This window comes from Ictalurus punctatus, chromosome 18, assembly GCF_001660625.3.
Source record: "Ictalurus punctatus breed USDA103 chromosome 18, Coco_2.0, whole genome shotgun sequence".
Lineage (NCBI taxonomy): Eukaryota > Metazoa > Chordata > Actinopteri > Siluriformes > Ictaluridae > Ictalurus > Ictalurus punctatus.
Genome location: NC_030433.2, coordinates 21,581,399 through 21,605,809, shown reverse-complemented (window position 1 = coordinate 21,605,809; position 24,411 = coordinate 21,581,399). Strand labels below are relative to the sequence as shown.

Genomic DNA, 24,411 nt, shown 5'->3' with positions numbered 1-24,411 from the left:
CCCCAACTTCCTAACAAGCTGGGATATGTGAAGAAAAATCATTTCACTGTTCTGTAATGTTTAGGTGACAAATAAAGGCTGTAAAAGTTTGGGGAAGAACCCCATTATCAGTGATTGTGATTGTCAGTTGTCCACATACTTATGGCCTTATAGTGTATAATCCTGTCATATAACCATATAAGCTTATCTGATTCTGAGTCCCTTGTGGAAAGTGGAACGGGCCTGTTAAGACCTTACCAGGCGGGGATTGAAGAAGGAAGGGTTGGACCTCGGTAGTCAAATTACCTTAAAGGGCTGAGGGATCTTCATGAATCACCACTAAATTAGAAGATGGGCGCGGCTACTATTTGCGCTGACCAATCAGAAACTAGCGTGGTTGGAGCAACAGAGCGTCTCGTGTCTAATGTGGGCGGGTCTTAAACGATGGGGCGGGGTTATTTACCGGAAGTGTCTCGGGTCCAGTCTCCTTGTCATTTTGGCTACGGCAGATTTCAGTTGAGTGAGACGGACAGCAGCGGCGTAGCAGGAAGGAAGAGAGACCGCTGGCTTAAAAAATTAATAATAATAAAACCCGAGAAAGCATTTAAACAATGAAACCTTCGATGAATTCGACTGCAACTCACGAGTAAAACGAACCAGACTGTTTATATCGTTAATTCAATGACGTAACGTTGTTCGGTTAAAGCCTGAGGTTAGCAGCCTGCTAGCGAAGAGAAGGGCTGTGTCATTGAGAAGACAGGACACGTCAAGACGAGGAAGAAAGAGGAAAAGGAAAAATATCTGTCGTGAAGCCAGACTCGTGGAAGATACAGAAGACCTCACTGGCAAACTAGTGACATAAAATCAAGTTGTCATTTCAGAAGCACAGAACAGGCTGCGGTTGTCGCGTCGCATCGGAGAGGATCTTCTCACAGTCATCGCCTTGGATCAAGGGTAGCCAGTAAGGTGAAAAGTGACTCGAATTATTTACCTTTCATCAACGCAATGTCAATATTACACGCGTCAGTATTTCATTTGACCGTACACGACGCAGGTCTTGTATGCTTGAATTATTCTTTTAAAAAAATGGTGCTAGGAAAATGCCTGTGAAATTAGAAGACGTCATCATTTTTCTGAGCTCGCGAGATATAACCGTCGTTCGCTGTGGAAAAGGGAAGGGAAATTGATTTTGTCAGGAGCGTTAACGCCGTAGTTACTTGGGTATTTTCACCCCTCTATTTAAGTGTATAAACTAAAAGTATGATAACAATTAGGTTTAGTATTTAAAGCTAGCTTTCGTGGTCCGGCCTTTTCTCTTCAGCTAGCCTATTAGCAAGCTAGTCGTGTCTAGCTGCCGGTCGAAGCAGTTAGCCGGGTGCTAACAGCAGCAACGGAAACGTCACGAGCCTATAATTAGCGCGAGACGACCAACCTGCACATTTAAATTTAATTTATTTACAAGAAAAATAATCTGTAAGGGGGGAAAAATACTACAGATTATTATAATTATTATTATTATTACTACTACTACTACTAGTATTTTCGAGTATGTTTTATATGAATTAATGGACAGACTGTTGAAATACTCCTGGCTGTTCTTGTTGGAAATGAACTGATTCCTTTCTCTGTTTGACTTTATTTTTCTTTTAGGATAAGAACACCGCGTGGAAGTCTTGACTGGAAAACATAAATGGGGGATTACGGGTTTGGAGTCTTGGTACAGAACAACACTGGCAACAAGTCCGCTTTCCCTGTACGAATTCACCCACATCTGCAACCTCCTCACCATCACCAGAACGTAACGCCGAGCCCTGCTGCTTTCATTAACAGCACCACACCTGGAAATGGCAGCACCGCCGGGTCTCCCTGGCTGTTCCCAGCGGCCGCGGCCCATACCAACGTGCAAGACGATCTGGGCGCTGACAAACCCAAAGCTCAGCAGCAGGAGCTGCAAGAGACGCAAGAGAAGCAACAGCAGCAGCAGCAGCAGCTCTCCCCAGTACACCAAGAGAGTGGCATCATCTCGGAGCTCGAGAAAGCTCGCTCTGACGAGAGCAAATCTGAGAACGGCACGTCCGAGGGCACCAGCGGTAAGGAGAAGCTGCGCCTCGAGTCCCCTGTCCTGTCCCCCTTTGACTATCAGGAACCATCTGGTCTGGGCACGACTGTCCAGTCCAGTACTTCTTCATCCTCCTTGACCAGCTTCAACAACTGGTCCGCCGCCATCGCACCAACCCCATCGGCCATTGTTAACGAGGATGTGGGTTTCTTTACCCCGGCCAGCAACGGCCCACTGCTATTCCAGAACTTCTCACACCACGTAGGCCCGGGCTTCGGCGGCAGCTTCTCTCCTCAGATCGGTGCTGTCTCACAGCACCACGCTCCTCCGCCCCACCCGCACTTCCAGCACCAGCAGCACCGTCGCTCCCCAGCAAGCCCTCATAACCCTCCACCCTTCCCCCATCGTGGCGCCACCTTTGGCCAACTTCCTCATCTCTCCAGCGGCCTGAGCAAACCACCCTCCCCCTGGGGTGCATACCCGAGCCCCTCGCCCTCGCCCTCTTCAGCCTCCTGGAGTCCAGGTGGTGGTGCATATGGCTCCGGTACTGGCTGGGGCGGATCTCGAGGTGCTGACTTCCGTCGTGGCTTGAATGGCGCCGTGACTCCGCTCAGCTCCGTCTCACCGCTCAAGAAGACCTTCCCAAACAATCACTCGGCTTCGCAGAAGTACACCCGCCCTGGCGCTACCTTCACCCCCAAGACCTGGATGGATGAGACCGTTGGCCGTAGCGACAACGTCTTTCCTTTCCAGGTATGCGTAGGAAAATTAGTGAAACGGGATTTTAAGCAGATCCTTAAGGATGGCTAATCCACTGCATTTTTTTATTATTATTTTTTTTGTGTCAATTTTAATTTCAGTTTGTCTTGCAATATTCCTGCCAAAGGTATAACTGTTTTATATCGTGCCCCGATGATTAATGGTGCGCTGCCTTTCTAGTTTTGCAGATGGTTGAATTATTACTGATGTCATCTCGAAATGCATCCCCCTGAGAGATTAGACTAGTAAGACAGTATAATAACACGAGCATTAAATGAATCCTCGTCTCATTTCGGAGAGTGTATTTGTGTCGTGTAGGTTCGGATGTAGATTAAGGCACAGCAGCACAGTGTTTGGTGCTGCCACCTCACAGCTCAGGTTGTTGTCTGTGCGGTGTAGTACAGCTGGCCTGAATAATTTGATTACTCGAGTATTCATTCGCTAACTTGCTATTCGTTTCTTTGCACGCTATCCAGAGGGTTTTAGCTTTATCTTCCTGCTGCTTGTATAAATGCACCCCTTAGGCAATGAAATAATACTTTTTCCACGTTATACAATGCAGCGCGTATTCAAATTTGGATTCGAACGTATTGTTTCTTCAAATCGCTGTCGACAGGTGGAAAGGAAACCACGAATGTATAATGTTTGGTGGGCTGAAGTTGGACACGCTTGAGGGTAACACCTACAAAATCTTATTTTTATTTCTCGTCTTGCTTTACTCGTTGCACAACTCCTGAACTGGGTGTGTTGCAATGTAGGCTAAGTTCCCTGAAAGTAAACAGCAGATGTGTTTGTATTTAATTTAATTTCATTTTTAAACATGGCTTATATATTGCAGTGTGAGATGCATCATCTTGGTTTATTATAGTTTTTTATTATAACATGGGTATATATAATGTTACAGTTATTATTTAGATCCATGTGTTTGTCTTATGTCTTGGCCTGTACGTACAGCTGATTTAAGTTTATTTGTGCTGCTGGTTTCTTAATATATACACTTCTGGTCAAATGTTTAGAGACCCTCATTCTGTATTTTACACTTTTTTTCACATTTTAGAATAATAATAAAGTCATCAAAACTCTGCAGTAACACACATGGAACTACGGGAATTATGTTGTGATTAAAAAATCCAAAATCAATCGGAATAATTTAATATTTTAGCATCTTCAAAGTAAACGCCTTTTTCACCTAGAATTTCCAGAAATGCGTTCTTGGCGTTTTCTCGCCCGATTTCTTGAGGAATTCCCCTGAGATGCTTTTTAAACAGTATTAAAGGAGTTCCCACCCACGCCGGACACTTATCGGCTGCTTTTCGGAATATTTTGCTCCGAGTCGTCCGTTTAACAAGAATATTTTTTTTGTAAATAAAACGTTAGTTCTCTAATGAAAGAAACGAATACGTCGGCAAGATTATATTTTTACCTACAAAGATTTCAAACATTTACTCACACACCTTCAGATCAAAAGGCTTTTAATGATCATGAAAAACATTTCAGTCGAGTGTCCACAAACTTTTGACCGGTCGTGTATTTGAAATGCAGTTACAAACATGTTTAAAGTTATAGACGTCGTGAGAACAATTTGGACATTTTAACAAGTGTTCGAACTCTAAAAATGCTCTAATATTTAGCTTAGTTGTGAAAATGGTGACCTAACGAACCGTCAGATCAAGGTATGTAGTAGTAGTTGTGGAGTCTACTGATCAATATAAATCGCCAGCATTAAGGCCAGTTGATTCTGGTACAGTAACGATGTAGCCTCACGCCGAATGTCACACTTATAAGCTCACTAATCACGTTTTAACGCTCCTATCCACTTTAGTCCAACCAGAGCAGGATTTGGCTGGGGTTGGGGTGATGGTAGAGATAGCAATGGATACTGTAAGATCGTCAAGATAGCTTGACAGACAGGCAAATGCATTTATCAAACGTTGTCGTGTTCGACAAAGAGGTTAATTTACATTCTGAACAAACTCATACCATGACAAACCGACGTCACTGTAACAACGCAGGATGGGGAAAATGATGACAAGTTGTAATTGGTCTAATTTTACAGGTCATTCAGTTATTAAACCATTAACTTCCTCTACCAGGTCTAAACTTTTGTTTCTGTTTGAAATGTAAATAATCAAACTTTGAAGGGATCACCGGTCTCGCATGACTCTTGCTCCCACAGTTCCTAACAGCAGGCCGCATTGTAGCCTAGATGTTCTTATCGAGGTGTTTTTACAGACTCACTAGACCCTGTGACGTCCATGCACATCATTATCCTGTTCAAATAATGTTGACGCTGGGAGAAAAATAAAATTTTAACATGCTCTCTTCGATCTTGTGAAGCGTTCGATGGACACTGAGCCTAATTCAGCAATCTTTGAGCAAAGCGAACGAAAACGTGTACGGCGGATTTACAAAAGTTTTGCAAATGCTGATTTTGTTTGTATTTGCCTGTGTGGGTGTGTGGATAAAATGGCAATCGCCCATAAATGATCAAGCGTGTACACACCACAGCTGATTTGCGTTTGGTGACGCCAAAACTCCATAAAAGGCTAAGTTCACAGAATGGAAAATGCAAAACTGGAAGAAGAAAAAAAAAAAGAAGAATTTTTGTAGTACTTTTGACTCACATCTACGAGAATAAAAATATTTTTTAACCGTGAAGTCTCATCACCTGGAAAGATCAAAATAGGTTTTTCTTTAATTTACAGGATTTTCATGAATAGTTCATTTCTTTCGTAAACCCTCATCGTACTAACACTTTCCACATCAATCTGTTTGTATCCAGGTTAATAAACGAGGCCCGTTGTATGATTTTCTTTTTGCATTAAATATGATTGGGGTCTGTGTGCGTGCAGCTCGTCCTTGTCGCCATGTCTAACGCAACCAGAACTATACAGGCCTCCCCAGTGAATAAGGCTGTAGCGATCCCCACTGGAATTTATATTTACGTTTGTGTCCCTTAGTCTGTATTAATACACTTAACTAGCTAATTAGTAGATCACCATATATATTTAAATTACATCAGCTACCGATTTTAGCCTAATACTGCCTTGAACAAGGCCCTAACTTAATGTTAATCACCTCGGTTGCTTGGATCGTTTCCTCTCACAAATCCAAGTTGATTTGGAGAAATTGTTCTGGCAGATGAAATAAATGTAGAGCCGCAACAACTACTAGCTAAAATCGATTGTGAAAATCGTCGTCAGCGAATCTCATTATCGATTAGTCCGTCTGCACGTGGCACGCCGTGTGGTTACTCATTGCGTTACTTCTGTTCCAAAAACACGTATCGGAGACCAAAGTTGTGTCCGAAACGACATGCTATACACTTACACTATGCACTGTATACTCTATTGTCTAGCGTATGAATTTTAGAAAGGTAATATCGTCTCAAATGGAGCACTTGCCTTTTTTTTTGTTACTAACCACAAGTATAAGACGTTTCCCTGTTGACGGAACATGACGTCAAAGGCACGTAATGCGACGCCGCTAGCTTTTGCAGAGTCAACGACAATGAAATTCTCCTGTTTGTGACAGAAATATTGTGAGCGCTGTGAAGAAAACCCCCCAAAACAACAGCCTGCACAAGGCAGCGGTGAAGGTGTCACAATTTGTTGTTTGAAGAAGACTTGTAGAAGTGAGCAGAAGTGTAGAAGCCATACCACAAGATGCAAACCACTCCTGAGCAGTAAGAATCGGAAAGCCAGCTAGAATTCGCTAGAAATACAGAGATGAGCCACAAAGTTCTGGAACCAGGATTAACCTCTACCAAAGTGATGGAAAGGCCAAAGTGTGGAGAAAGAAAGGATATGCTCATGATCCAAAACATACAAGCTCGTCTGTGAAACATGGTGGAGGTAGTGGCTTGCATGGATGCTTCTGGAACAGGCTCACTAATCTTTATTGATCATGTAACTCATGATGGTACCAGAGAACTATATCCAGTTTAATTGGGAGAAACTTCATGCAGCAAGACAACGACCCAAAACACACTCCCAACTCAACAAAGAGCTTCATCGGGGGGGAAAAATGGAAGGTTTTAGATTGGCCAAGTCAGTTAGCGGACCTTCACCTTAATGAGCAGCATTTCACCTCCTGAAGAGGAGACAGAAGGATGTATATATCAGGAAATGAATGCTGAAATTCTGATCTGTCGTCTCGTATTCATCTTTTGATCTCGGTTCCAATGTTCATGTCTTCAGTGTATAACAGAAACAGAAGGATTGGCCTTGCTGTTCCATTCTCAGTGGGGACTGTTTGTGTTGTGTGTGTGTGTGTGTGTGTGTGTGTGTGTGTGTGTATGGGTGTGTGCATATATATACTGGGTGGGCCCGTCTTTGCTCTCAGAAAAGCCTTTTCTCAGAACATCTTACTCAGAATCCTTCAAGGCTGGTAATTCTTCAAGGTGCTGGAAATGTCGACATGATTGTGTTCCATAATCGCTGTAGATTTGTCAACTGTACATTCAAGCTGCGAATATCCTGTTCTACCACATCCGAAAGGTGCTTTATTAGACTGGTGACTGATGAGGCCGCTAAAGTACACTGAACTCGTTCTCATGCTCATGGAACCGGTTTAAGATGGCCTGTGCTTTGTGACCTGGTGCATGCTGGAAGAAACCATTATTAGATGAGTAAATTGTGGACATAAAGGGATGCACGGCGTCAGCAACGACACTCGGATAGCCTGTGGCATTCAAATAACGCTTGACACGTATTAAAGGGTCACAATGTGCGTCAAGAAAAAAAAACATTTCTCCTCACAGCACTTGAGCCCATCCACGTCAAGTTCACTTCAACATGTGCATTTTTGGCATGCTTTTCTGCTCACCCTGGTTGTAAAGAGTGGTTATTTTAGTTACCATGGCCTTTCTGTCAACTCAGAAAAACCAGTCTGGTGATTCTCCTGTGACCTCAAACCACTCAAACCAGCCCATCTGGCACCAGCAACCATGCCATGACCAGAGTCACTGAGATCAGGTTTTCCCTGCATGATTTTACGCATTGCGCTGCTACTAAATGATTGGCTGGTAATTGCATGAATAATCAGCTCTGCAGATGTTCCTTGAAAGTGGTTGGTGAATGTATAAGTCTTGAAATAACACTGTTAATTATATTTAATAATGGTTATAACCCACCAAGTGAATCCCGCTGAAATGAGACTTTGTCTCATCTTTTCACTAAGGAAAAGGTTACGGAGATAGAATACAGAGGGTCCACGAACAGCACGAGACCTAACCATAGTGCTGTAGTTATGACGATTCTCATGGATTCTCGATGAGAAGGAGGAGCTGCTGTCCAAGGCTGAAGCTGTCAAAGTGATTTCTGAAGTTTTCAATCAGCTGAGCAGATTCAGGGTGAGGAGAAACATCTCTCTCACCTTGAATCCGTTCCTACGCTTTTAGGAAGTGTGAGCGGTCTCCTTGAAGATCTTCCTTGAACACTTCTAGTTTCCACTGGAAGGAGCTTTCAGCAGTGACTCAGCTCCTCTCTTTCTTCCTATCATGGCAGGGGCTGTGTCAGAGGTGATGGAGACTACTTGTTTTAGATCTACTCCCTTCTTTCTCAGCGTCTCCTTTATGGCCATGTGTATGTCCTTTCCTCTTGTACGTGTCTCGAGTGGTGTTACACCTAACAGGTCTTCACAGAATTCCTTCTAACACCGAACATGCACCAGAAGCCGGGCGTTATCCCTCACGTCTGTAGATTCAACAACAGCTAATGCTATGCATGGTCACCTTCGAATAGCTTCATCAAGCTGTGTTAATGCATCCTCTGTTAGTATTTCAGTCTTTCTTGCTGTCGTTGTACACGACATTGGGATTTGCTCGATCCGTTTCGGCAACGGCCTTCATGCACTCCATCACCACTCCCCGTCAGTAAATGGCTTTTGGTGTTGACCCAAAATCCAAGCTATTTTTAGTGAGCATTCGTTTGCACGTTCTTGGGCAGTGAATGCGTGGGAGAGGACTCTGGTGGACCGAGTGAACATACGGTAGTATGGGGCGCTGTCTGCGACCTTCCCAGTGGCGCTGAGCCAGAGCAGTATGTGTACGTTGAGAAGAAGGGAAAAAAAAGGGTTGCTTCATCAGTATTTAATTGAACAATTATTTACAAGAATGTGACGAGGTCCCGATAGAACCTTCACTCAGTCCAGACCAATTGTGCACCTCTGATCTGATCTAGTTTTTTGATTTAAATTATGATTTCAGTACAACACCAGATCTACTACACGAAATTTAGCTAGATTTACTGTTAATTAAAAATGTTTATTAACATTAAACATTTTTGTTGAAGCGATCACTTGTACTAACAAAAAATATATATATATATATATATATATATATATATATATATATATATATATATATATATATATATATATATATATATATATATATATATATATATATATATAAAATATATTTATTTATTTATTTTAATATGGATGTGTTTCTATTTTTTTTTAAAGAATTTTATAATAGTATATTAAACTTATACTTAAATATAAAATATATATATAATATAAAAATAGTATATTAAAAATAGTATATTAAACTATAGCTCAAAGCACACGTCCTGTGCATGTAGGTCAGTTTTCTCTCCCTAAATGATCCCTCTTTATTCCCCTCATGGCAGAGGCTGTTTTCATCCTGCTGGTTGGGTGTGTACTCTTATTAAAGCTGTGTTAGAATGTTAGAAGTGCTGTGCACATTGCCTAGCCAGGTCTTTCACTTTCTAAACCTCAGGCATCCTCTTAACGCTCTCTAATCTGTGCTAAAGTCTTCTTTGATTGCATGGGTTTGGGTACGTGCCCATCATGGGTCTCGGTTTGGCCGTGTACCCAGAAGAGCCTATTCTTAGTTGCAACCTTTTAATATCTCGCCTTATTATACCGCAGCGGGTTTGAATGTCCGACGTCAGAAGGTGCGAGGTATTTTTGCACAGGTAACATGACCTGACATCGATCGGCTTGAGCCTCATTCCGCATCACACGCCACAGACCCGCGTCATTTTTTGTGTAAAAGCACAGTGTTATTACTTTATTAAAATGTGTGGTGATCTGTGGGATACCTGTCGCGTGACTTTGTGACTGAATTCTGGGAAACAAATGCAAACGGATGAAAAATCAGTTTTTGACCATTCACGTTTACACTTTAAGGCATTTGGCATACGCTCTTATCCAGAGCGGCTTACGTTTGTTTCGTTTATACATCTGAGCAATTGAGGGTTAAGGGTCTTGCTCAAAGGGCCCCAACAGTGGCAGTTTGGCAGTGCCGGGGTTTGAACTCACGAACTTCTGAGCAGTAGTCCAACACCTTAACCACTAAACTACCGCTGCCCTGACCAAAATTGAGAATAGATGACCGTGGACCGAGTTTAAAAATGTTTAAATGACCTAATAAAAAAAATTTAATCAAGAGAATAGAACCGACTGAAGCAATAACTGATTATTTCCTCACCTATGTTGGGATGATCAGAGCTCACTCGAGTGCAGAGACAATAATGACGCTTGTGTTTAAACACCACGAGTGACTTTTACTTCAGGTGATGAGACCGATGTGGAGGATGATGGTAATTACGATTGTAATCTAACTGAGAATTCATTTCCCACTGTAAACATTCATATTCGGCAGTAACAACGTTTTTCCATGTGTCTGTTAGATTAGTTTATGAATGTAGAGGTAAGACTGTGTGTCGTTTAGTGGAGTTGAAGTTTACTCTTTAAATGCAATGTTCTCCCTTTTCACTTTTGGGTTGGGGGTGGGTCCGTTTTCAGAACTACATCTAAAATTGGGCAACGCGAAAGGTTTTCCCAGGCCACCGCCAATCATTTGCTTGGTCTCGTTGTTCCGTATCAGTTCATTTGGTGTGTAATTGGGTTAGTGTATGCTGTGGACACTGATATGTAAACCTTACTGATATTTTTCATGTTTTTGTATTTAATTAAAAAAAAAAAAAATCCAACAACATATGATATTGAACAGTAATGTTTATCAAGATACCAGTTAAGTATTATTCAGAATTACCTTCTTTAGAACCAACACATCCTGTATGTTCCTCACGGTACAGTAGTGTTTGTTTACTCTATTCTGATGTAGATGGAAAAGGTGACACGTATGAGGGTTACAGCTATTTAAACCCATCTCTATGACTGAGAGCTGCTGCTCCAGTTTAATTACTTTTTCGTTTCCCCCCTGCCCTGGAAAAATATCTCACCTCCTGCCTTTGCACCCATGAGAGTGGATTAATAAGCTTTAGAGTGATTTGATGTGATTTGATGTGGAAATACCTTTTAATAGACAAACAACCAGTGTTCGAGCTCTGCCTAAACCTTTTCCATTCCTCTTGTATTAGTTTAACCATGATCTTTTGAAATATTATAATTATTGCACTCTTGTCAAGGTCTTCCCTCAAGGCCTTATTGTCGAATTTTACGTGAACACGTTTCATATAACGTGAACTTCGCTGATAGAAAACGGACCTTGAACTAAAGCTGGCTGCGTCAGAGGACAGACGGACCTGTGTAGTCTAATTATAGTTTCACCTTGTTGAGACAACAGACAACCCAAAATAGCAACCAGCAGAACAAGGTGAAAGTGCCTATTAGCACTTTTTTTTTTTTTTTCTTCTTCCCCACAAATATAAAGTTCATCATGGCCAAATTTGTCCATTTTTTTTTTTTTTTTTTTTTTTTTTGCTTCATGTGCATTTGAATACACCGTCATGGCCCTCTCTGCAAAGCTAGTGATTTTCAAGATGGTCTACAGTCTCAGCTAATGATCTGAGTTTGTAGCAATGGCTTTAAGCGAGGACGTGTTCTCTCTAAGCTGATTGGGGCTTTGGGAGATCTGAGCAGATATCAGGTCTGTATCTGAGCATGAGCACAGCCCGTAGTGAATCACGACCATTGTGCTAAGAGGCTTTATGCTCTGCTAAGCTAAGCTGTACATGGTGGGTTTCAGCTACTCGTACTTCTCCTTCATTTCAAAAGTATACAATGCAGAAAGCGTAAATAAGAACCTTTCTGCATAGTGCCAAGATAAAAATGGTTCATACACCTACGTTTTTGTCTTGAGTGAAATTTTTTTCCCAGTATTATTTATTTATTTTTCTTCTTTCCTTTCCATTCAAGTTCTGCATGACTTGTTTGACACTTGATGCAAAAAAAAAAAATTAAATAATGTAAATACATTTATGCTTTTCACATTTAAGTGCAAAAAGTATCCTGCACATAACATGATATTGACTGGTAAATGAGGGTCAGGAAAAACCTGCTAAAAAGGTCATTAGCGTTGTTTGGGAAAAACCTGTTTCAGTGTTTGGTAGTCCATAGTGATATCTTTTTGTTTTTGTTTGTTAAACTTTCAGATGGCACAGAGGGTGTGGGTCAGTGTACGTACACTACACGAACAGTCAGAAGTTTGTGGACACTCGACTGAAGTGTTTCTCATGATCTTAAGAACCTTTTGATCTGAAGGTGCATGAATCGGTGTCGTAGATAAAAAAAAAAAAAATAAATAAATAAATATATATATATATATATATATATATATATATATATATATATATATATATATATATATATATATATATATATATATATATATATATATCGTGCCGACGTTTTCATTTCTTTCATTAGAAAATGAATATTTTATTTACAAAAAAAAAAAAGTTTTAAATACATGACTCTGAGTGAAATATTCCGAAAAGCAGCCGATACGTGTCCAGCGTAGGCGGGAACTCCTTTAATACTGTTTAAAAAGCATCTCGGGGAAATTCCTCAAGAAATCGGGCAAGAAAGCGCCAAGAATACATTTCTGGAAGTTCTAGGCAAAAAGGGCGTCGACTTTGAAGAAGCTAAAATGCTAAATTATTTTTATTTATTTTGGATTTTTTTTAAAATCACCGCATAATTGCCATAGTTCCTTTTGTGTTACTCCAGAGTTTTGATGACTTTATTATTATTCTAAAAAAATATATAAATAAATAAATAAAGAATGAGTGTGTCTAAACATTTGACTGGTAGTGTATATGATCAAACAGATTTCCATCTGTGCACCTAATTGATTGGCAGCTCTGTCCTTAATAATTAAAAAATAAATTAAAATAAAATTTTTTCCAGTGTTTCTGTGATCCATCAAGATGTTCTTTTCCAGTTTAAATACAGTATATTCAATATATTTTAATCAGTGGATTGTGTACTTTTATGCTTTTAGCTAAGCCAAACTGCTGCTGGCAAAATATCTGTTTTCTGAGCACACATGGTAATTTAATTTAGGCACTTTTTCATTATGATTAAAATGATTTCAAAGTGTTTTAAAAATAGTCTGAATTGTCTCAGCTGGTATTGCAGCACTGAATCATTTGAAATGGTAAAATATTTAGAGAGTAATAACAGATTTTGGATAGTTTGATATGCATATTTATATAATTTAATTATTTTCACAGTTGCCATCTCCAATCTGACATCGAAATAGTATTATTAACCAAGCTCACAGGGTCTTGGATTCGGTCCTGAGCTCAGGTTACTGCCTGCGTAGAGCTTTGTTCTGCTCTGCCTGTGTTTGCTTGGGTTTCCTCTGGGTTCCATGGTTTCCTCCCACTGTCTTAAAAACATGCATGTAGGCAGACACTAAAATGCCCCTAGCTGTGAATGAGCGTGGGAACACTCACCGCTGTTGTAAAGAGTGATGATTTTCATTTACTACAGACTTCCTGGCAGCTCGGAATACACCCACAGGATGTTTTTAGTTTTTTTGCACCATTCTGTGTAAAGTCTAGAGATTGTTGTGTGTGTTAAAATCCCAGGAGATCAGCATTTGTTAGCTGATTGGATAACTGCATAAACAAGCAGGCGTACATTATTAAAGTGGACAGTGAGTGTAAACACAATGAATGAAGACTGATTGATTAAAGCCCTATTCGGACGGGATCAGTTTTCAGCACACATGGCTGTAATGTAATCGTTACTACGGTCGTCTGTGATGTTTATCGTCAACTCGCACGGGATAAGCGATTTTCTGTAGAAATTGCCTTCGTTTTTTTTATTGTCCATTAACGGTCATCTTGTTCTTCTTACTTTTCTTCACAGGAACGTAATCGATCATTCGATGGCTTCAGCATGCACTCCCTGGAGAACTCTCTAATCGACATCATGCGGGCCGAGCAGGACACACTGAAAGGTAAGATAAAACACTTACAGGAAAGACATGGCCCCGGTGGGTTTCCACAAAACCTTATATTAAAAAGAAATAAATAAACATTTCATTTTAGTTATATTAACCCCGTATTCGCATATCGGAAAATTGTACTATACGCAGAGCTTAACTTGAGCCGCTAAAATACAGCACACCTGGGTTCCGAAACGTTTTTATGTGGATCCGGCACCTGTGCAGCTGGATGTAAAGTCTTCTGCAGAAATCTGAACAAAACAACTAGTTTTAGATTTTAATTCAGCAAAAGTAAAGCAGAACAACAACCACAAAAAAATGGCAATAGAAATGCTCAAATGTTGCTAATAGCTGATCAATAGCCTCGCTCACGTAACGTAATTGTATCGAGTTCAAAGTTCACCTGAATTCGTTGTCACGAAGCAAGTGAAGCCTACAGTCATGCAGCATACGCGCTGTAGAGTCTATCGTGGCCAAAACAAAACAGTTATCATTACCCGCATTTTTTTTTTAAAGAACACAAACAGAATACTAAACAGGCAAGAGTCCAGGAGAGCGATCGGCAGCAGGTCACTGATGAAGCGGTTTGGTGACCGTTCCCATGACTAGCAGTGATAACGCTAGCCTGATTGTGGAAGGTTTTTAGAAGCGCTTACGAGGCTAAACGCTGGCAACCTGCACATGGTTTCGAAAGTGCGATTGACTGAATGGAGTTAACAGCACACAGAGTCATACAGGCTTTTATGGAGTACAGGGACTCAAATCAGCAAAGTTCCAGAAGGACTGCTGTGAATATCATACCGATCACTTTTACATGTCTGTAGACTCAAGGACCGTGACCCTTCGCCCGAACTGCCGGATCATTACCCCCTTAGTGTTCCAGGATCTGCAGATTTACAAATTAAGCACTGACTATATGAGTATTTCTATATGCACTTTGATGTCGTATACCAGGCGAAGTTGTACTGTGTGAATACAATCCCCTCCACCCTTGGGATTTTTCTTATTCTCTTTGTTTTCTGGTTCCTGAGATCATCACTTCAATATCCTTTGCAGATATTAGAGGATTTTGGGGATTTTAGACTTTATTTCTATCGTGTGTGTGTGTGTGTACATGAACGTGAGCAGGCAGCAGTTTATAGAGAGATGATGTACACGTGTCATCGTGGTAGAACATGGCAAGGAGATCCACCCTGCTGGCTCCGGGCTTAAACTTTACTAAGAGCTTTTATAACATGGCCAATAGATGAGCTTTATGGCACACATCGTAATACTAGCGATGGTCTGTTTGATGGTTTGAGAAATGCAGTAACAAAATATTTCATTTATGAGCTGGCGCAATACATTACATTTCCAAATACAGCAAAAAATAATGAGGGCTTTTCACAGCGTTGCAGGTTTTCAAAATGTAATTGGGGCGAGAGATTACACACACGTACACACATACACGCACATGCAGAAATAAAATCAACAAGGAAGTTGTTTATCATATATGGCAAATTGGAGGCATTTCTTTGTGTAAATGTGTGTGGCCATGCATGAGCAATTTTTAATGTGTAGGATTTATAAAAATTCATCGCGCACCGCTGTGCATACACAGGTGTGATGAATGCCAGTTTTCTTGCGCATACTGGTGGTTCTTGTACGCAGGATTAGAAATTGTTCTACGCACGATTTGATTAATGGGACGCCACGTATTTCTGTTTTCCTGCCTTGTGTTGCATGAGATTTTTTACTAATACGCTCAGCTTTTGTATTGCTTCCAGCAGTGTCCCATCAAGGTTTGGGATTAAAAAAAAAAGTGTCTTTTATAATAGCAGCTCCGGTAATTAAAACATAATCGTATCCTCCGTAGCCCTCGGTTTCCATTTCCTTACTTGGGCAGCAGGGAGGATACACCCACTGGTGTTGGAAAATGCATGTTATACAAGTGATGGGATGAGGCAGAGAGAAACTCTGGTGTTAAAAGCTTTGGAAGGCTTCTGGCATTGTCAGTATTGTCCTGTGCCAGTAGAAGGGGTTTTCTGTTCTCTCTGCAGCAACAAAACATTGTTCTGTCTCCAACATTGGCACGGGCCTCGCTGCCTTGCCGCCTCGCTTCTCCCGTAGCGCCTTGCTGGAGGAGGAACGGGTACATCGGATCATTGGATCATTATTAAAGGGGAGTTTCACTGGAAACTTCATTGATTAACAGTTTGCTTTTTGATGAGTGAAGATGGTCATTCGTATTAGTTTGCCGGGAAAAACTTTTGAGAATCTTACCGAATGAGATTTTGAGTTCACCATGGCAATAACATGCAGAAATACATGCAGTGTGTCGTAAAGAAATCCAGTCAGTAGTTTCTCCAAACACATTAAGGCAGCTCGTCTTAAGCTCTCTCTTTGCATGATTTCCCAGTGGGCAAGTGATGCTGAAATTGTTCAAAATATGTACAGTTAGTGAAGTGCTTAAATACGAGGACACTTTTTAACACACGGTATTAATGAGAATTTGTACAGCAGGCAGGCCTGAGTACATATGTATATAGTGCAGTTTTTCTACAAAGTGGCCAGTGGACACAGATGTTCTGTACTGCTTTTCAGTCATGGAATAAATGATTTATACCCTCCTCTCCCAAAGGTCGCCTTGGATTCACCCATCCAGGAGGAGACAGCTCTTTGCCTATAAATGGTGCGTAGATGATTTTATTGCTTTATTGTGCTAGCAGCTTAACCCTGTACAAGCAGATGGACTGACGGAACCAGAGAGCTCAGTGTCCACAGAGTCAGCAAGATTAACAGTATGTTTGTGCCTAGAAAGTCCTATTCTAGTGTTTTAGTGCTAGTCATTGTCGCTAAAAGGGTGGGGGGGGGTCTAGCCCATGCTTCCTCAGCTAAAGCTTATTTGCATAGATTCATGACATGTGCTGACGCAAATATGAATAATGATCTAACCTTGCCCCATGATTTATGGTTTGCTGAAACCTACCCATTTCCCAATGTCATGAGAATGTTAAAGGCATTTTTCAGGAAGCTAATAATTCTGTAATTGTCCCTTTTATTTACTCTGTAATGTATCTATAGACAACTCTAAACCTGCATAAAAAAACATGTCTAATCTTGAGCATTGTTGATTTTCTAATGCTATGATTTCATCTAATTAGTGACAGCTCTTGGTATTTTGAGCTAATCTGGAGCAAATAAAATCAACACTGTGTATAAAAATATCACCTTTAGGATTTTTGTGTAATTGGTTAGGCCGGTACTCGTCAGTACTCACTAGGGCTCCAGTTAGCACTTGCCTGATATGTGTGATTGAAACCAGTTGGTATTCGAGCTGCTGATGTACATAAGGAGGAATATGCTGAATATGAATATATATGAATTATGATGAAACTGTAAGAAGACAGGCACCATCTCAAAGGATTTTGGTTAACTATTTTTGCTAGGAGAATCCATTGCTAGGCCAAATACTCATGTTGTATAAATATAATATAGTTTCTTGCCGGTACGGGCTCATAAGCATGGTGACGAATGTATCCGTGTTCGTGATAAATATGCAGTGGTAGTTAAAATACATGTGACTAAATCATGCTTGTGCATCTGTAAACATATTTAATTGACTCATGAGAAATGAACGTGGTATTGAGAACAAGAAGTGCAGTTTGCTGGAAATGGTAGTGTATGCATCATACTGGACCGTTAATGAGACCTTAAACTGTTGGACGACGTTACTAAAGAAAATTACTGTATATCAAAGCCGTCAAGCACCAATTTGGCCAGGAAGCACACACAAGAAAAATAATATCCTGTCTTGGATAGTGGTCCATCACGAACACACAATAAATACGTGTATGTTTAATTAACTAACATATTTAATTAGCAGCCGAATTGGCATCAGTGTATGTCTCTTCTTAATGTGGTTTAACGAAATAATGCCGCTAATGTTGTTTGTACCGCTCCAACATATACTTGGAGAGTCTCCATATTCCTGTCGGCACAGCTCAAGTATAACACTGAGAGGTGTTGATGTAGTTTGGTATGCATACTTCTCTATTATATTCTTTTGTGACGCTGTTAATAAAAGAGAACTTAAAGTATGTAGACCGTTTGAACCTGGAGCGTAGGTAATGCTGAGGAAACGAAAACATTTTCCCACGTTACCTTACATGTGATCTTATTTTACATGCAGCAAGGAATTATGGGAGGCGACGAGGTAAAGAACAATCTTTTTTAAAAAATTCAAAATAAGCAGAAGGAGATCATGGGGGTGGGGGTTACGGGGAATCGTCATTGAGCAGTGTATAAAATGGTGCCAGTGCCAATGAATGCATGATGTGTTGTGGGAAAAATTCTATGCATGCGCATGTGAAGTGTTCATCTCCATTTGTGACTGTGTGACTCCTTGCATATCTTATACCTCATTTAACTTTGAAAAACAAATAGAATTTTGGGCTTTTAGTTCTTTTTGAGATAGCACATACACCTATTCATTCGTTCATCTTCAGCAACCGCGTTATTCTTTATCCAGAGCCAATCCCGGGAACGCTGGGCGTGTGTCAGGAATACATCTGCACGCTCTTTGACATTTGGGGCCTGCGTTCTGTCATGAAAAACAGCAGTTGTATTTTAAACCCAGAAGCAGCCAGCATAGAGTAACAGGACTAGAGTACACAGCTGTACCGTGGCATGAGTCCCAGCTAGGAATTCAGCTATCATTTTATTAAGCTTAAGTGATATTAAACATTTAAGAAACCTGTTTACAGTTCATGATGGGCGGGGGGGGACAACTTAATGCACTTAAAATGTATTTATATTGCTTGCCTCTGAGTAGTTCTTGTCTTTCATTTGTATTTCATTTCACCGGTATGTAGCGTTTACGTAGACCTCAGTTAGAATAGCCAGACAAGTACTTATCTCTCAGTGTTCTTTTCCAGGTCATTCGTCCCTGTTCCCAATGGAGGATGGCTTTCCAGACGAGGAGAGGGCAGAGCAGAGCCTGCCTGGCCTGGGCTCTCCACACTGCTTCCCTCATCAGAATGGAGAGAGAGTAGAGCGTTACTCACGCAAGGTCTTTGTGGGTGGTCTTCCCCCAGATATAGATGAAGGTATTAGCCTGTTTGAGTGACCGTTGGAAACAGTAATCTGACCAAGAGATGTTGGGTCTGTTTTTAAAAAAAAAAAAAAAAAAAAAAAAAAAAGTTTTATGTGTGGCGTCATCCTTTCTAGATGAGATTACTGCTAGTTTCCGTCGCTTTGGACATCTTTTTGTGGACTGGCCTCACAAGGCTGAGAGCAAGTCTTACTTTCCACCAAAAGGTATGTGAAGATTAGATATTCTTTTACATTTTAAAATGCTAAGTGAATTTCAAATCGGGAGTGATTTCACAAAAACGTCCGTCAAAAATGACTGCATTATAGTTATGGGTTGTTTTCAGATCCGCATGATGTTAACATACTGGCATTGAATATTTACTAAATGGATCGGTTATCATAGATGACTTTAGGATGCCATAAACATATCTTACGATAATATACCAGCTGAAATATCACGATACCAGTAAGTGTCAAGATTCCGTGCAACGTTGTGTTCATAACAATTCGTAATTCAAATCTACAAAACGAACCAAATTTACAGAAATACATAGATGTAAATGAAAACCGACAAAACGAACTTTCCTGTGAATGCTTTATTAACGAGAGCGATTAACAGGCTGTTGGGAAAAACTCGAGAACAATCATACAGTTGGCAAGCAACTAATTTAAACGTGCCAAATATTTAATCTGTTGTTCCCTAGAGCAGTGAAATCATGCAGATGGAAATTGTCCTCAGCGTACTAAGAACGAACACATTAGGAATAAATAACTGAATTTGGAAACGATCTCCAAAAAAACAAATCATAAAATTGAGGACATTAGCTCGCTTACTAGCGCAAACCGCTAATATTATTATTTATACACAGCGGTTAGTGTAAGGTTAGCTCGCTTCCTAGCAAACAGGGAATCTTTAAAGCTTAACGTAAAGAATTTAGGTTAAATGACATGTTGCTAACCTTTGTGTATTCTGCAAAAGCAGTGGGACGTGTCGTTTTTTTAGCCAAAATTGTATTAACTTCCGCACATGCAACATTACTTAGAGTACTACCGTATTGACGATACTACAGTTTAAAAATATCATATATAAAAAATTTTTTAGCATCGCTCCATCGGCTCCCGGTCCATTTTAGGATCCAGGATAGAGCTTTTTCAGTCACCGCCCCTCGTTTATAGAACCAATTTCCAGTGGATATCTGCCTCGCACCTTCTATTATCATTTCTAAAAAGAGGCTGAAAGCGTATCTCTTCTTCAAGGCATTTTAATAAAATTTTTACTATTGTTTATTGCCTGTCTCGATGTGGTTTTTTCTGTTTTCTGTTTAACTTTTTCTTACTCTATTCAGCACTTAGGTCAGCCTTGCGGTATATTAAATGCGCTGTATAAATAACATTTACTTACAAGTGGCACGTTATATATTGCCGTAACATTTAGCTCAAGGGTTTACAGCTTTGAACATGTGGATAGATTGTGTACAACCAATTGTGAAACCTTTTCAGCTTATTAGCACCTCTGCTAATTTCAACATTGTTCCTGGCACCGTTTATTTATTCTTTTTCTTTTTTTTTTTTTTTTTTTTCTTTTTTTTTTTTTTAGGTTATGCATTCCTTCTGTTCCAAGATGAGAGTTCTGTTCAGGCTTTGATTGATGCTTGCATTGAAGAAGATGGCAAGCTTTACCTCTGTGTGTCCAGCCCCACCATTAAAGACAAACCCGTAAGTTCTTTTAGCCATGAAATCATACCATGTACATGTATCTGTTTAACGATGCTTCTTCCACCATGACCTTGACTAGGATAAGTGAATATCAGAAATCATTACGTGCGTCATGCGAGTATCGTATACGTTCTCATGTTCACGAACCTAGCCTTTTTATGCCCCGTGAGCTACATATCTGACCCACCCGCGTGATAGTAAACTTTTGGGTTCCTCAGGATCCCCGTCTGGGATGCACATCTCTAGTATAAAGCCCATTTTAGACAGAGCGTGGGATGTGGAATGTGGGATGATGTAGCACTTATTTCTGTGATTTCTTGCACTGATTTTGTAAACATGAAAATATTAGGACGACTAAGAGGAGCTCCAAATTGAATAAAACCCTAAACTCATGAAACAGTGGTAATATTATTTATTCTTCGGTTTTAATTATTATTAGTAATATTCTACACGTTTTCATTGAACTCTGTAATAATGGTTAAAAATATCCCCTGCACGCCAATCTCCATCTTCGATGAACCCATGTGCGGCTGTGATCTGATCTCGTTTGTCTTTCTATAAGCTAGAAGTCATTTTACAGAGCTGGTATTCTTTATAACAGGTCCAGATACGCCCTTGGAATCTGAACGATAGTGACTTTGTGATGGACGGATCTCAGCCACTGGATCCTAGAAAGACCATTTTTGTGGGTGGAGTACCACGCCCTCTGCGTGCAGGTATTCTAGATTTCATGGTGATTTCCCTGTTTTAACAATGCTTAGTTTTCATATTTTGTAATTCATGACTAAATTTCAGAATATGAATTTTTCTACTTTATAAAGTATCCCATGATTCTCCACTCCAAAGATGTATGTATGTGTGTGTGTGTTTGTTTGTGATTATAGTGGAGCTGGCTATGATCATGGACAGGCTGTATGGTGGTGTGTGCTACGCAGGGATCGACACAGACCCTGAGTTGAAGTACCCTAAGGGAGCAGGGAGGGTTGCCTTTTCTAATCAGCAGAGTTACATTGCTGCTATCAGTGCTCGTTTTGTACAACTGCAGCATGGAGAGATCGATAAACGGGTCAGTTCTGGCTCTAAGCAAAACTACACGAAGATACTCCCCATCCTCCTTTCATAATAAGAAGCAAAGTATACCATTTTAACCAACAACGTATTCACTTTTTTTTTTTTTTTTTTTTTTTGCTTTGTGGTTATCTAAAATTGGTTTTCTGCTGAGAAGGAAATGGATTTGTTTTGCTGTACTGTTACGATATTAGCTAGAAGTAGACATTTATTTCGCTTAAGATCCCCGACTTAAGCCGTCCCGCTCTCTCGGCAGGTGGAAGTGAAGCCATACGTCTTGGACGACCAGCTGTGTGATGAGTGCCAGGGCACACGGTGCGGAGGCAAGTTCGCTCCTTTCTTCTGCGCCAATGTCACCTGCCTCCAGTATTACTGTGAATACTGCTGGGCGGCCATCCACTCGCGTGCTGGCCGAGAGTTCCACAAACCACTGGTGAAGGAGGGTGGTGACCGACCTCGCCACATCTCCTTCTGCTGGAACTGAGATTACACAGGCAAGGGGGGTGAGAGAGAGACGAGGGAGAGAAGGGTAGGAGTCGCAAAATCATTGTCTAATAAATGCACTTTCTGTTGCTGTTTCCTTTTTTAATTTAATCTGAAAAAAAAAATGTTAAAATTAATTTTAATTTTAAGTGGATGTCAATCCAAAAAAATGTTCAGGAAGAAAATACAATGTGTCATGCATCTCTACTATTTAGGTAATGCCATTAGATTTAATTTTCTTGGTGCACAGATATCAAATATTGAGTATTGGTAATTTGTTATTCAGTACCTGTTGTGGCTCGATTTAGAAGTATTACATTTTATTTTTTATTTGATTCAAAAGGCTACAGAGCAGACATGAAAAGGTGTTGCAAAGAGTGCACTTACTTCTTTTCAGAATAGAGTGCAGATGCAGTGTAATAGCCCAGTGTTTTTGGAGCCAAAGTGTAATTGGGTTTTAAGAACAGGCAAATTAACAAACAAACAAACAAACAAACAAAAAAGAGAATATCAGTAATTCAAAACAATCGATTCCGCATCAGATGTCTGGGCTCGGTCTCCATTTTTGCAGGAAAACTTATACCTCAAGCTTAGCTGCTAGTTTGTTGAGCAAGGTGTAGAAATCAAGCCGGTCCTCCCCTTCACGTGCCGACCGCACAAACGGAATCGACAGCCGTAAAAAGACAGTTAGAAAATCTGTCGTCACTTCCTGTATTAAAAACAAGATTAGCAGTGAAACAGAGCATCCGAGCGGGGAACGTACGGTGTCGAGGATGCAGTAGTCTCTGCGTATGAGCTGGTTTAATTCCACCGTGACCCGCAGAACTAAAAACGGCTTTCTTCAGCTGTATCTTAACGCTGGCGATTCTTATTTTCTCCAATAACGTACGCTAACTTCCAGGCCGGTTTTTGACACCTTCAAGCTAATACAGGTTTAATGGCAAAAAAAAAAAAATGTAACTGCTATAGATATTTAAGAAAAAAAAATACCCCAAATACCTCCTGTTCTGCAGTATCCACTCAGCCGAAGTTTTGAAGCATAACTGAAGGTAGTTCACGTTACCACTCTTTATCTTTATCCACTTTGACTTGCAAAGGTTTTTTTTTTTTCTTCTTTTTTTTTTTAAAACAACTTTCAGATGTTAGGGAACCAAAGATGGCTGTGCAGTAGTGAGCACGACGGCTCACTCTCTTGTTTTTCTCCTTCAAGTGAAAGTCTCATTTTTTTTTTTCCTTTTTTCTTTTCAGTTTATTATTATTTTTTTGCCCCTCACTCCCTTCGATATCTGAGACCAGATGAACTCCAACGAACCAAAGATTGGCCTTGAATCGATAAGCATGCAGTCGAAATCCAGAGTAACACTAGTGAAAAACAAACAAACGAACAAACAAACAAAACGACGAGCTTCGTGCATGCTGGCTTTTCCGCACGTCCACCTGCTTCTTTTTCAAAGGTCAAAAAAGGAGACGTATGTAGTTCAGAAGTCGGGTATCGTTTTTGAGAAATCGCTAGCTGTTCGCTTCTGGAACTGGGAATGTTGTACTTCCGAATATAGCACATCCAGTTCAAGTAACGATTACGGACTTTGACCATCTGATAGCGCTAGCGTAAAATGTCAGGGACATAGTGATGAATCGTAAACTTCACGCACTAGTGAGAAACGTATCCTCGCGTCGGCTCGCCGATGTTCCAGTGCACCCGCGCGGCACCACCACTTAACACTTGTGGGTGTTTTATGGTTCTGCATTTTAGAAGTTAAAAACACTTTTTGGAGAATTTGCTGTTAATGAGATGATAAAGATTATTTTCTACATGGCCTAATGATTTTTTGGTACAGTGTTTTCTAGCTAAATTATTTTGTCATGCACATATGAACATTTTATTATGCACTACTTTTCTAAATACTTTTGTTTTTTCGACAGTCATTTTAGGCACATTTTTCACAGATGGGATAACTCCTTTTTGCAATACCTCAATTTTTCGCATTGTGAAAGGTAGCTTTTGTACTTTTGTTACTGAGAGATCTGCATATATGGAAATTTTTCTTTTAAGAGAAAAAAAAAAAGAAAAAGTCAAGTGATTTTAATATATATTATTTTC

The 24,411-nt window shown here is 40.3% G+C and overlaps 1 protein-coding gene across 3 annotated transcripts in view; it reads left to right on the top strand.

Moving 5' to 3' along the window:
- Window positions 1-473: 473 nt before the first annotated feature.
- Window positions 474-24,411, top strand: part of cpeb4b (cytoplasmic polyadenylation element binding protein 4b) — a 25,629-nt gene continuing 1,691 nt past the window's right edge. The window contains exons 1-10 of one of the 3 annotated variants that reach the window (XM_053687747.1): window positions 474-940; window positions 1,630-2,791; window positions 13,892-13,982; window positions 16,591-16,641; window positions 18,887-19,057; window positions 19,179-19,268; window positions 20,641-20,759; window positions 21,361-21,475; window positions 21,644-21,825; window positions 22,084-24,411. The exon at window positions 22,084-24,411 is cut by the window's right edge and continues 1,691 nt beyond it. In XM_053687747.1, coding sequence (XP_053543722.1) covers window positions 1,670-2,791; window positions 13,892-13,982; window positions 16,591-16,641; window positions 18,887-19,057; window positions 19,179-19,268; window positions 20,641-20,759; window positions 21,361-21,475; window positions 21,644-21,825; window positions 22,084-22,311 — 2,169 coding nt within the window. In that variant the 5' untranslated portion in view covers window positions 474-940; window positions 1,630-1,669 and the 3' untranslated portion in view covers window positions 22,312-24,411. Of the gene's footprint in view, window positions 946-1,629; window positions 2,792-13,891; window positions 13,983-16,590; window positions 16,642-18,886; window positions 19,058-19,178; window positions 19,269-20,640; window positions 20,760-21,360; window positions 21,476-21,643; window positions 21,826-22,083 lie in introns of all 3 variants that reach the window. The other 2 variants (XM_017492884.2, XM_017492887.2) reach the window with 2 other exon arrangements.